Consider the following 14241-nt stretch of genomic DNA (forward strand, 5'->3'; position numbering starts at 1 on the left):
CCCGTCTGCTGTTTTTGTTTCATTCAGATTTTTTATGTAGCATCACAAAGCTAAAGTCAGACAATTTTGTTTTTGTTTCAAATTTCAAAATTTTACAATCTAAATAACATGTATGCAGCATCTTTGTTTGGATCGTGATTAAAATACACAGGCAAAACCTTAGTTTACTTGCATGGAGTTATTTCTTTTATTTGTATTATTTATTTATTTGATTTGGGATTTGTTTTAAAATTTCAATTTAGTATATTGTTTGACATTTTCAATTTCACAAAGCAGTGTGCAGCCTTTTGGTCAGAGAAATAACAAAAGGACACCTTTTTATCTTAAATCTAAATCTCTTAAATCTAATTTTGTTAAAAAAGAAATTGTGAGAAAATTGTATTGTGAAATCATATCACGATGAATCACATCACATCGTGAGTTGAGTGAATCCCTATATGCTACTAGTTTTTGCTGTAGTATCGAAGTAGTAAATTGTTCTTTAAATAATAAGTGTTACTTCAATAATAAAGAACCATATTTTTTTTGCTCATCCGAAAAATTATCTGATCTGTGATTCAAAATGTGATATGATAATATAATATAATCCGAACCGTGAGATTTGTGATCCGTTGCACCTCTCTTGACTTGTTATTTGAAGAAAAAATACATTATCTTTTATTCGGGCAAGTTAAATTCATTTTTGGGCAACCAAAATCTGAAGAATGCCTGCCCGAAGGGCTACTAGGGATTTTGAAATTTTGCGAGCCCTGATATGCATTAGATCAGTTCCAAACTCTACTGAGCAGCAGACTCTCTGTTTACCGTCTACATAGGCAGCAAAAATAGAATAAATAAAAATAAAATAAAATAAATCTACTGCTCTTCATGGACAGCAAACATGTTAATAGTCACTCATGCATGCCACACAACTAGTGTTCATTATGATGTTTAAATACACTCACAATAGATTCTACAGGGTTCACATATTTACTGGTCAATGAATTTCCAGTAACTTTTTTTTCTTCCTGTGACTCATTTACCTGCAACTTTTCTAGTCATTTGTGAAGACTAGATTAGTGTTTTCATAAATAACAGTATAGAGAACTGATCATAACTAGAAACATACAATACCATTCAAATTGTTAGGGTCAGTATGATTTGAAAATAAAATTAAAAATTATTACTTAAATAACTACTAAATTTATTTATTAAAAAGTTGCATTAAAACTTTTTACATGGCTATAAAAGAAAATATCCTATTTCAAAAATTGATGTTCTTTTGAAATTTCTATTCAAAGAATCCTAAAAAAAAAAAAATCATAAGGATCATGTGACACTGAGGACTGGAGTAATAACTGCTGAAAATTCAGTTTTGCCATCGCAGTAGTAAATTATATTTTAAAATATATTGACACAGAAAACAGCTGTTTGTTTCAAATTGTAATAATATTTTACAATATTACTGTTTTTACTGTAATTTTGATCAAATAAACACAGACTTGGCGAGCATAAGGTACTTTCCAAAAAAAAATCTTACTGACCCCAAACTCGTCAATTTAAAATCTTAATATATTAGATATAATTCATATTTGAATATATGAAGTATACAATATTATGCAAATATGCACATTTAAATATGAATTATATTTAAATATTTAAATTTAAAATGGACATTTTTCTTAAAACGTTCTGCCATTTTGGATGGCATTTTTTTTATTTAGCTTATCACACTGCATTCTGGAATTGTCTTATGCAGTGGTTCCCAACCCTGGTCCTGGAGGCACCCCAACACTGCACGTTTTGCATGTCTCCTTAATCAAACACACCTGATTCAGGTCATCAGCTCATTAGTAGAGACTTCTAGACCTGAAATTGGTGCGTGGAAATTAGACATGCAAAATGTGCAGTGTTGGGGTGCCTCCAGGACCAGGGTTGGGAACCACTGGTCTTATGTACAAATGACACTAGATTTGCATCCAAAAAAAATAAAAATCTAACAAGGCAAAGTATCTTAATTTGAACTTTTTGTAATAAAGCATATAACTCCTTAACACGTTGCCTAGGTGGGCAGATCACTCAGTTTAGTAACAAAGCAAAGGATAATAACAGGAAATCAGACTGAAACGAGGTGCATTAGAATATGTTGTTGATGTATGTATGTATGGTGTTCATCTCACCAGTGCTATAGTGTTGTGACGCTGGTAGCCGTGGTTCATGGTTGGTGAGGAACACAGAGGCGTTCTGCTGACTTATAAAACTCTCCAGTGCCGCGTCTGCGTGCTCGGTGTGCTGATCCCGCTCTTGATGGCTGCTCTGGTGTCCCTCCCGAGAGATCTGAGACACAAGTGTGTCGTCCTCAGTCAGGTAGGCGTATGGACAGTACTCACGCGTGCGCGAGTAGATGTTGGCGTTGTCGTAGCAGTCTGAGCAGATGACCAGAGGGCCTGGTCCACCTAAAAACACAAACAAAAATCAACCCATTAGCTGATTAATGAGGCCAACTGGTGAGAAAAACAGCCCACTTTGCAATCACATGTGGGTGAGTAAATGACAGAATGTTCATTATTAAGCAAATCAAATTATATGAATTTTGGGGATAAATGTAAAATTTAACATTACCATTAGTGATATTTGCCTGTCCCTCTCTGGGTTCACTCCGGTGGAAGCTGCTACGTCCAGCAAAGAAAGAGCCCACACGATTACCCAGCATTCCATTAGCATCTGGATCAACATCACCGCTCACTTCTCCGTAACATACTCCTGCTGAAACACATCACAACACGATAGTATTATACATCCATCATAATGATATGTAGAAACTATACAAGTTGTCAAATTTACAGCCTTTCTAAAGAAATAAACTTTCTCGCTAGAGGAACACAGGGTGACATTACCATCAGTGCCTTTGTGGACGTAACCATTAGCATGAGACGGCATAAGCTGCTGGTGGCTTCCATTCTCTGAGTTACTGTAGCCCTCCTGAGGCTCGGACAGCGTACCCTGAGACGAGAGGTAACTGGGAATGTCCGCTGGAAGGTTCAACTCATCTGGAATACACCAACAGAGAGATTTATACATTAAAATTCATGTCATTTGTCTGCATAAATTTGTATGATTTCAAATTATTCAATTTTTGGTCCATGCTCAAACTGTTATAATGGCTATTTTAAGTAGTAGGTAGGGCTGTTGCATTTATTACATAATATCCTGACGGTGATTATTTGAAATTACTGCAATCACTGTGTAGTTTAAAATCAATTACTGGCATTCAAAAAAGGAAATTTTGTTGGAAAAATATGATTATTGTGGATAATAATCCTCTTTTTTTAACTATAATATTATATTGAAGCACTGGGTGAGGCTCGGACAGCGTACCCTGAGACGAGAGGTAACTGGGAATGTCCGCTGGAAGGTTCAACTCATCTGGAATACACCAACAGAGATTTATACATTAAAATTCATGTCATTTGTCTGCATAAATTTGTATGATTTCGAATTATTCAATTCTTGGTCCATGCTCAAACTGTTATAATGGCTATTTTAAGTAGTAGGTAGGGCTGTTGCATTTATTACATAATATCCTGACGGTGATTATTTGAAATTACTGCAATCACTGTGTAGTTTAAAATCAATTACTGGCATTCAAAAAAGGAAATTTTGTTGGAAAAATATGATTATTGTGGATAATAATCCTCTTTTTTTAACTATAATATTATATTGAAGCACTGGGTTAAAAGACCACTTAAAATGTATTATAATTTGAATGGACCAAAAAGGGGAATATTTTAAATATTACAATATTTACTATTTTTTACCTAGTAAACATTTATTTATTTAAATTACATAATATTTCATTAGAAAAATATAATATATTTAAAATAAATTATATTTTATAAAGACAGTATTTTCATTATTCTACTCTTCAATTTTTATTAAACACCAAATTATAAAAAGTAGTAAAAATACAAAAAATTTTATATTACGTTAAAATGTAAATAATTGTTAGACTGTTTATGAAAAACATATAATGTTAAATACTGTTGCATTAATTTTGCTTTAAAATCATAATATCCCAAATGTGATTAATAATCCAATCACATATTGCATTCAAAAAAGGGAATTTGAGAAAAAAAATATATATAAATATATGTTTCATAAATCACAACAGCTCTACTACTAAGCATTATTCTCTATTAATTAATTATCTATTAATTTTTCCTATTAACTAGACATTATATAATCATAATCATTATTTTATATAGTATATACTATTTTTCATTTTAGTTATTTAACTGATACATGCAAAATTATGCACTGACCTGTATTTGTTATGCTGTAGTCTTCATTCTTTCTCCTCATGTGATAAATGACGATGACCCACACAAGTGAGGTGCCGACAACGCAGCAGACGACCACCATCACAACAATGCCAACTGTTGTCCATCCGTCCTGACTGTATATGCTGGTCACCGGGTCACAGTTGGCCGAGGGTGAGACGCTGACGTAGATATGACCGCGCTCTGTGCCGAGCGTGTTGGACATGATGCACGTGTATTTCCCTGCATCAGCAGGGTTGGCATCTACGATTATGAGAAGCTGATTGGCTGCGGCGAAGAAGTGGCGTTCCGTCAACACCAACGGGGAGTCGTCTTTGGTCCAGTTGAGGCGGGGGTTGGGGCTACCACGAGCTATGCACTGGAGGACAGCGGTCTCACCTCGGGCAACGTTACGGTCCTCTAGAGGGCGCTGGAAGGACGGGGTTTCTGTCAAAAAGGCCAGAGATGTTTAATTATTAAATGTAAATAATTCAAAAGAAAATTTATTTTAGTAAAAAAAACTATACCTAGCACAGTAAGAGTGGCATTAGCCGACAGGCTGCCCGCCTCGTTTTTGGCTGTACAGCTATAGACGCCCATATCCTCTGTCTTCACATTAGCAATGAAAAAAGTGTCATCATCTGGCATGACATGCATCCTTCTTTCACGGGCCGCAGGGAAATTGATACCGCCGTCTTTCTGCCAAGCGATCTGCGGTGTCGGGTGTCCCTCCGCAGCACACTCCAATCTAGCGACCGTACCGGTGCGGATGCTCAGGTCCATGGGCGTCTTCAGGAAGGTTGGGAGCTCTGGGAAAAGCCATTACAGAGTTATTTTCACTGATTTACTCAAGTAATTCCTGAAAGTCCTGAAATATCTAGACGACACTTGTAAAACTTGACTACAATAACAAAAGTGTCACCAAAAAAATATGTTATTCCAATGATTTCTTTCATATACAATAGTAATTCCTCAATTGGGAATTATATGCCACTACTACATTACATAAAGGAAGTGCCTAAATAAATATAATAAAAAACACATAACATTTATGATTTATAATTTTCTACTTCTACTTTATCCAATCAAATTTTGGAGTATCTGAGGATATTATTATTTATTATCCATTTGTGAAGTGGTCAGGATTTAAAAAAAAAAAAAAAAAAAAGGAAATGGAAATGACCTAAACCTTTTCACAATTAAAGTGGAACAAAAACATAAAATGTAAAAAAATATATTTTAATAACTAAAGTAATGTAAAATGTTATGTAATTTGTTATTAAAAAATAATATTTACAATTTAATTATAATATTTAAATAATATAATATTAAATAATAAAATATATATTATTAATAGTAATAGTAATATAATAGTAATATAATAGTATATTATTCTTTTTCTCATTCTACCTTCTACAATATTTATGAAACCCTTAAAATAATTTTATGTAAGGAAATGTATGTAAGAAAATGCCTAAACAAAAGCAAACAATGCAAATGTTATATTGCACTAATGTTATCATCATTTTCTACTAATAAAATATGACAACAGAATCTGTTTAAATAGCTAGTACAAAAACAAGCAACCCAATGGCCAATCAAACCCTAAACAGCACCATTTGCATTTACAGTGTTTGCTTTGTGAATCATGTTTCTGTTATTGTCATATTCTATTATTAGGTTACAAATCCGCTCTTCCATCAGTATCATGAACTGATATAAACATAATAATTACATTGCTAAGGTCGGCATCCCAGAGGGCTGCTATGTTTGTTCAACAGATATGGAAAATCAAACTGACAGAACTCTGAAAACAACCATGGAGAAATGAGGGTAAATAAGGAGAGGGAAAAAACAAATGCCAAACTGCTTATCAAAGCATTAAAGGGATCATAGCGCTTTAGCAATACACCAATACAAAAGTCCTGCAGATGATCACATAATCGACACTTTCAATTAATAATCTGACACCAGCAAACACTTTGAATTCTGTGACTAGATCAAAAAAATAAAAATAAAAAATAAAAGTATATCTCACAACGGTGCGAAATAGAGCTGTACACAGAGGTTAGCAAAAGATCACTTCTGGGCATGAAGACTTGAATGCACAACTAAAAATGCAAATACAAACTATTAATAATATGCTACCATAGCTATTAGTGAATGCTCATTAAATTGGACTTCCAATTCACACACAAAAAATCTAATATAACCGCAATGGTTTTCTGTCAAAGATCATCAATTTGACAGAAGAAAAAATAAGGCTAAAAGCTAATTACGGAACAATTATTTAACAATATGTAACAATCAATTTTGATGAGGCACTAACCATTAACAGTGAGCTTGGCCAGAGTGGAGTAGTTGGACCCAAAATGGTTGGAGACCACACACTGGTACTGGCCCTCATCTGTGAAATTAACATTGAGCAGGTGGAGTACGGTGGTGTAGAGGAGGCGGTGATCCTGGTATCGAGCGTAGTTCTGCACCTGGGCTTCATACAGCACCTCTCCATCTTTGCGCCAGGCGGTGCTCATGGGAGAGTCGCTGCTGCTGAACACAGAGCAGTTCAGAGTGACGTTGGTCCCGCGTAAGGCCACAGCGGTCTTGGGATGAGCGCTGATCTGGGGTTTAGGGAAGTCATCTGCAAGTGAGAGACAATAAAGAGATCTTAATGCAAGAAAGAGCTAATCTTTTCTTCATAAAATTGCTTTTAAATGGCACAAGAAACAAAACAGAAAAGGTGGCCATGGACATTTTGTTACAGGGCCGTAAAAAGGCGTGAGGTAACTGTCAGGTCACTCACTGCAGACAAACTCCTCTGGTTTAATAACGAGCACACTAGATCCTGCCAGGAAGGCAGGATGAGCACAGACGGCGGTGCAGGATTGCTGGAACTGACTGTCAATCAACCACTGGCCCAACCACTGCAGCTGACAGTCACACAGGAGACTGCTGGTGTTCAGATCACTGAGGAAGACCACAATACAGCCATTATTGAGAATACACCTGAATTACACTATTATTACATACAAACACTGTCAATACGGACAAAAATGAAAAGTAAAATGCATAGATATGAAATACATACAGTCTGTAGAAAGTAAACAATTACTTACAGTGTTTTAAGTTTTAAATGAGTGAAAGCGTCAGGATGAATAGACATGATGCCATTCTTACTCAGGTCCCTGCAGAACAAATTCAGAAAGATTATTTACAAATGGAACAATACAAAACAGGAGCTCTTTGTGTTGTGCTGCATAATGAAATGAGTTGGAATTTATATTTCCACTTAGACAAATATGTACAATATAACAGCATAACCTTATTAATCTATGATCTATAACCTTGAATGATTTACAGGGTTAAAACCCCTGTAAAAAGGGGTTAAAAAGATGACTTGTATGTGGTCTTTTCTTTTGTATTTTACAAAGTTTTGATGCTCATTTCACCTAGTAAGATTTTAGCTTTTATATGGAACTATGGAAGCCTGTTTCCGCCTAAAAGTTTAAAAAGGTTTTTTTATCTTGCAACTGCAAATGTATTTCTTATAACTGTGACTTTAAAAAAAAGTGTAAATTTAAAGTCGGCATAAAATGAAAATTTTTCTAAATTAATATTATAGATATTATTGTAAAGAATTCATCCAGAACAATATGGAAAAGAGATCTGTTGCTGCTTCCATTTCGTCACAACTTCAAATTTTGTGATGTGACTTTATTATCTCATAAAAGTGATTTTATAATTCAGAAAGTGGTTTTATTCCATATTATAAACTCTCGCAACCAGCTTGTTTTGTACTCGAGGGAAGAAACATACTTCCAAAAAATATATATAAATAAATACTAAAGGGATTTCTATATTGCTACATCAAGTAATAATGAGACATCCAGTAACCGAGAAATTGTGTGCTCAAAATACCAAGGACCGATAAAAGAGACTCACAAATGCTCCAGCTCCATCAGACCCTCAAACGCTCTCTTAGTGATGGTCCTGATTTTATTATTCTGTAAAACTCTGGAAAACACACACATACGCTTACGTCAAGGCACACTTCACATCTCTTGAGTCAGCTCAAACAGCTCGTATCCACCGACAAACTTACAGCGAGTTCAGCCTCTTCAAACCCACAAACATGCCAACCAAGTCCTCGATGGCGAGGGAGATCTCATTATTACGGATGTCCCTGGAACGAACAAACATCAAAAGAGACCCATCAGAATATTTTCAAACTGCTGCTGTGTAGAACATGCTTTCTGTTTTTAATCTAAAATGTCAGAGCTGTTTTATTTAGGTGACTGTACTTCTACAACTCTAGGCAGCTCAGCGCCATTGTATGCTTTTCATGTATAATAGAAGGTTTTGTATGGACAGGCTGGTATGTGTGAGTATTGTGAGATTGTTTTCACGCACTGCTGGCTGTAAAAGGCTGACATCCCTTTTACAACTGTGCCAAAGGGATGTGGCAGAGGTTACGAGAGGTGGGCATGTTTGAATGTGCTCTTTTTCTGTGGGGCAAGCTGAAATGCAGAAACTAAACTAGGATTCATATAGGGTTTAAACTACAGGGATAGACTGTATCTGTTTGAAATGATCAGTTTTTTTATTTTATAGAGATAGAGCACAATGCTACTTCAATTTTCATCAAGGTCATTTGTAAACACAAACACACCTGTTCTTTATCCGAGAACAAATACGCGCATGTTTGATTATGGTAAGAAAATAAAAATTACAGAAAAATCAGCAATGTAATCAGTAACCATCATTTACCAGCAAAACTGTTAAAACTATTATTTAGATTAAACCTGTAATCCTTCCAGCTATTTACTGCAACTTAAAAACATGTGATATTTATAATTTTATTGTGAAATAAAAATATATATTATATAAATAAATATAATTAAAGTATATTTTGTATTTTTTCACTTATATGTTGCTTAAAAATATAAATTTTTGTGGTGAGATGATGGTGAAAATATTGGGAGAGCAAGTTAAAAATCTGAATTACGGTTCTGAAAAAAATCTTTTTCAGCAGAAAAAAGTCATCTTTAATGCATTTTATATATAAACCTAAGGCTTTCTATATATATTGCTACCAAAAAGTATCTGTATAAAATGAGAGACTGAAGAGGAATGTGGGTTATCTTACAATGTACGGATGTTAGCCAGACTGCTGAACACTCCTTCTCCCAGGTGTGTGATTTGATTGTCACCCAAGTTGAGACTCTGCAGGAGACTGAGGCCAGAAAACACCCAATCCTCCAGACGACTCAAGTGATTGAAAGACAAATCCCTGGAGACAAAACACACACACACACATGCATTACCTGAGAGCCAGCCAACAATCAAATACAACACCTCAAGGGAAAAAAAGACTCTAGAATCTAGAAAAGAAATGTGCATGCTAATTTCATCGTATTGTATATAGGATTAAATTTTAAGGTCAGGGCTGAAGTCACTCACAGCTCTTCCAGGCGATGGCAAAACTCCCAGGCATCAGCTCGAATGAGTCCGATATTGTTCTGATTTACCCGGAGAATCCTGAGCATGTGCAGGCCATACAGCCAGCCCTTATTCAGCTCCGTCAGATTATTATACTCCAACTCTCTGGCACAGGACAGAACACACATCACCCATAAATCACTACTCTGATTCGTGTGAAACAGAAACTTAAATTATAAATTAGCTACATTAAATAATCAGAAAATAATCAAACCTCCAGGTTCAGATTATGGTTTCAAATAAAGTTATTTAAAAAAAAAAAAAAATACAAAAGCCAAGTCTTATTTAAAGCTGGGTGATGTAGCCAAAACAAATACAAATAAAATAATAATAATAATAATAAATCTATTTCCAGCCTTTCTGGCAAAATTTGACACATATAAAAAATGTAAAATTGCTCTAAAATGGCTTAAAGGCTGATTTTCTCCGCCCAAAGGAACCACCACTTTACACATTATTGCCACATTGTTTAATGCAAGTAGCAAATTATAGTAAAAATTGCTTTAAAAATAATACTTACATTTTATTTTTTTTGAAAATAGCAATTTTTACCTACATATATTTTTATTTAAACATCTTAAATGATCTAGTGAAACCCTGAAAGCATTGACTCACAGCTCCTCCATGTTTTCCAAACCAAAGAGAGCTCCATCCATCAGCTTTGTGATGCCGTTGCGCTGCATCTTCAACGATTTAAGAGCCTTCAGTTCTTTGAAAATGAGACTTTCCACGACACGAATCCTGTTGCGCCTCAACTCTCTGAAAAGTGACAAAATCATAAAGAGTTACACATTACAATGAGAAAATCTAACAATCGGAGAGAGACAAGACAAAAAGTGAAATTAACTCCCCAATTGATAATATCAGGTGCATTTAGCAAGAAGTATTCTTTAACAAGGTGCTAACAAGCAAGCAACAAGGTGCTTTCACACTTGGTTCGCTTGCCTGGTCCGAACCAGAGTTCGATTGAGCCCCCCTCCCCCTGCTGGACTGCGTTCATATTTTATTTGGGTCCGAACCGCGGTTCGTTTGCGTCATCAAGCGAGCAACCGTTTACCCTGTTGCTTAGTAACGACTGCGCAGGAGAAGGCGGCAAATGCATAACATTGCTCTCTGCACTTTTAAATATTTACATTTTTGAACCGTTCGTTTTGTTTACAAAGCTTCGGTACATAACGGCACTTACGTCTGTCTTACGAATGTACTGCAAATGCTCTAAAGAACACTGAAGGCGAACAGAAATGAGATATACAGCTCTCTGCAGCGCGTCAGTCACGCTCGTCAGGAAAGTGAGTGAAACACACACACAAACACACATTTTTATCAAATAATACGTCATTAATAGCGATTTGGTACAATTGCGTTCACATCAGCAGCGAACCGTACCCCAAACCACCCTTTTTAAGCGGACTCGGGTACGGTTTCGCGGGTGCGCACCCGAGTTCGGAAGACAGCATTCACATCATCCAAACGAACCGAACTCTGATGTCAATCGAATCCGGGTGCGCACCAAAAGTGCTAGTGTGAAAGCACCCTAATTGAGCATTTCAATAACATCCTATTCATTAGCCATGAATACGCACAAGACTTGGAGCTGAGAGAGAGTGAAGACTTTATCAGGCAGCAGAGAGAGTCTGTTCTGGTTTATCTTCAACACCAGAAGGGAGCTGATGTTTCCGAAACAACTGGGCTCCAAAGAACCTATCTTGTTTTTGCTCAGGTTGCTGCCGTGATGGAGAGAGGAAACAGACAAATATCCATGAACCCCAAAAGTAATCAGAAACACAAAGAAAACGTCCATTATTCAATGTCAAAACAAAGATCAAAGCAACAACTGATACTTGAGTTGTCTCAAACTGATAACTCAAGGGAAAAGGATCACTTCTTCAGAAAGCTCTACTTAGAATTTGAACACAGTCTTATGAAAGTGCAAAACTCTGACAAGCCTGAGTACAAAAACTCACAGGTATTTCAGCTGCATGGGAGGGAACGATCCTGCCTTAAGCTCATATATAGAATTAGAGCTCAAGTCCAGACTTTCTAGAGATGAATATGGCAACAGCTGCTCTGCCAAGACTTCAGAGATTCGGTTATGAACACTGAAAATAAACAGCAGATATAGTACCATATCAACATACATGGTCATATACAATTAATGAAAAAAATGAACTTAGAGGGAAACTTACAGTGACAGCACCGTGATGTTGGATGAGGCATCTCCAAGAAAAGGCACTGTTGTAAGTTCATTCTGATTCATAGACCTAAATTCACAGAGAACAAATTATTAAAACCTGAATAACCCAATATTAAAGACTGGGGGATCTCTAAGTCTATAATGTGTACCTTCAGATATGGTAAAATACTTTTCACACCATTTATATATTTAAATACAGATTTATTAACAACAAAGCAAAGAAACTAAGCTGTATACTAAACTAGGAATAGTACATCTAAACTAAAACCAAGCTAAATTAAATAAATTAGACCGATAGAAAAAAGGATATCGTAGCATATTTGAAACACGAGGCCTTTATAGCCCATAAAGCATGATACAGTGACAATATGAAGTTCACATTTAAAGAGAAAAAAATACCGCAGTTTTATTCAGAGGCAAAAATATGTATTTATTAATGTCACCAAAAAATTTAGATGAATTTTAGTGTAATAGACTACTTACATAAAATGCATGTAAATATCAGTTGTCCTTATCTCTCAATGACATGTCTTCTTAATATTTAACATTTAAATGCTTAGTTTTATGATCAAAGCTCTGCCAGTTTTAATTTGTGGGGGACAAAAAACAATGCAATTCAATACAATGACAATTTAGCAATTGTCTAATAAACATTCCTCAAAAACTGGTATCATATTTGAGACTCATGTTTTAACAAGATTTTTCTAAACATGATAAGGGATAATCAAGTAAGTTACTTAAGTCCAGAAAATACTGATATTAAAGTATGAATAACAATATAAAAATAATTATTGCGTTTACGTTATAAAATAAAGATTTTACAGATTTCACAAAAATATTTTAACGTGCGTTTTCCAAAAAAGAAAAAGAATCTGAAGGTGGACGTTTTTAGAAGTTTTGATCATGTTGGTAATTCATGCATCAATTATCAAATAGTAGGGTTATTCTAGCCTTTGCTCCAATCAGTGTAAGATGCTTTTTTTTGTTACTAAAACTAAACTATCAAAGTTTTATTATTATGAAAACGTAACCATAACAATGACGCTATTTTGAAGGAAAAACACAGTTGCATTGGTATTTCTACAAAGGATCATCATGTGACACTTCCAAGTAATGCCGTAACGCAAGATTTGATAAACAACATAACTAAATATCACTAAAATTGCACCAAACAAACAAATGTGAACTAATCAGCTGTCAGTTGTGCGTTAGTTAGTACTGTGCACATGTGCAGCCCCTGCAACGTGCTGGAGGCTGATCAGCAGAGCATGTAAACAACATCTCCTCTATTACTCACGCATGGGTGATCCAGACTGGAGCTTCCAGAGCTGCAGCAGTCAATCTTTTCCTATTGCAATCCAGCAATTGTGCTGCACCTGGACCACCAGAACACGTACAAGGAGAAGGGCAAGTGTCCAGGCCCGCGACACTCACTATGAGCAGGAACAGGGCCTGGGGGATGGGCCAGCCCTCCGCCATTTTGAGTTTCTTGATCGCAAATGATCAATCCAAATTATGACATTAACGAGACACAGAGACTAATCTGTTTTAGAATAGAAATATGATTTCATATAAATCCGAATTAAGTTGAAAAACATTGCAAAGCTCTGATAAAATCAATCCGGAGCCATCTTTTGGCTCTCTCAGCTCGTCCCTTCGAAATTCCCTACTTCCGCCTTGCAATCTCTGCAGCTTCAAGAATTCCCAAACGGAGCGTCAAACAAGCTTCAAGACGCGGACATATGGTTTAGGTATTCCGAAAGATTTCATGTCCTATATAAGATTGTCTGTATGCATTTGAGAGAAAAATTAAGTATAACTGAAAATCGTCTTTCCAAACATTGTTCCTCGACTTTTTCCCCAAGGAAAAACAAAAGCGCCTTCTTCCGTTGACACGTGATCCACCCCTCTGTCACGTGCTGCTGGAGGCCTCGCGTCATTGGCCAGTCGACTAATCCGTCAAACTTTACTTTTTCTCCAGGTTTGCTGTACTACAGGGATGGGCAACTGGCGGCCCGCAGTGTCTTTTAGTACGGCCCGCTGGATCATATTAGACTCGGACGATCAATTTTAATGACGATTAAATTTCAAAAGGCTACGATTTCACTGAATAAATTTGGTTACCGGGGAAACCACTAACGTTATATGCGCAGTTCCGAACGTGAAACCTGCGGGCAGAGAACGAATTTGTTTTTTCAATAAGCCCATCTGCTATTTTTGCTACATATTTTTAAATGTGAACCAGTGGAT

General features: G+C 35.9%; 2 protein-coding genes across 2 annotated transcripts in view; both read right to left on the reverse strand.

Annotated features, from left to right (window-relative positions):
- The window catches only part of LOC107729719 (membrane-associated guanylate kinase, WW and PDZ domain-containing protein 3-like), a 140072-nt gene extending 137093 nt beyond the window's left edge, over positions 1-2979 (reverse strand). The window contains exons 1-3 of the mRNA XM_016540393.1: positions 2877-2979; positions 2602-2745; positions 2160-2435 (exon numbers count right to left, since the gene is read on the reverse strand). Of these exons, the coding sequence (XP_016395879.1) occupies positions 2160-2435; positions 2602-2745; positions 2877-2919 (463 nt within the window). The 5' untranslated portion in view covers positions 2920-2979. The remainder of the gene's footprint in view (positions 1-2159; positions 2436-2601; positions 2746-2876) is intronic.
- A 41-nt stretch (positions 2980-3020) lies between these two features.
- On the reverse strand, positions 3021-13886 carry LOC107729721 (leucine-rich repeats and immunoglobulin-like domains protein 2). The gene is made up of 16 exons (XM_016540394.1): positions 13289-13886; positions 11984-12058; positions 11762-11896; positions 11381-11521; positions 10413-10556; positions 9759-9902; positions 9445-9588; positions 8401-8481; positions 8241-8312; positions 7415-7483; positions 7102-7265; positions 6628-6939; positions 4826-5107; positions 4302-4745; positions 3335-3405; positions 3021-3029 (listed from the first exon to the last, which is right to left on the reverse strand). The coding sequence occupies exons 1-16, from the start codon at positions 13468-13470 to the stop codon at positions 3021-3023; spliced, it is 2469 nt and encodes an 822-aa protein (XP_016395880.1). The 5' UTR covers positions 13471-13886.
- Between the last annotated feature and the right edge of the window lie 355 nt (positions 13887-14241).

Source organism: Sinocyclocheilus rhinocerous, unplaced genomic scaffold, assembly GCF_001515625.1.
Source record: "Sinocyclocheilus rhinocerous isolate Xijiao unplaced genomic scaffold, SAMN03320098_v1.1 scaffold218, whole genome shotgun sequence".
NCBI classification, from domain to species: Eukaryota; Metazoa; Chordata; class Actinopteri; order Cypriniformes; family Cyprinidae; genus Sinocyclocheilus; species Sinocyclocheilus rhinocerous.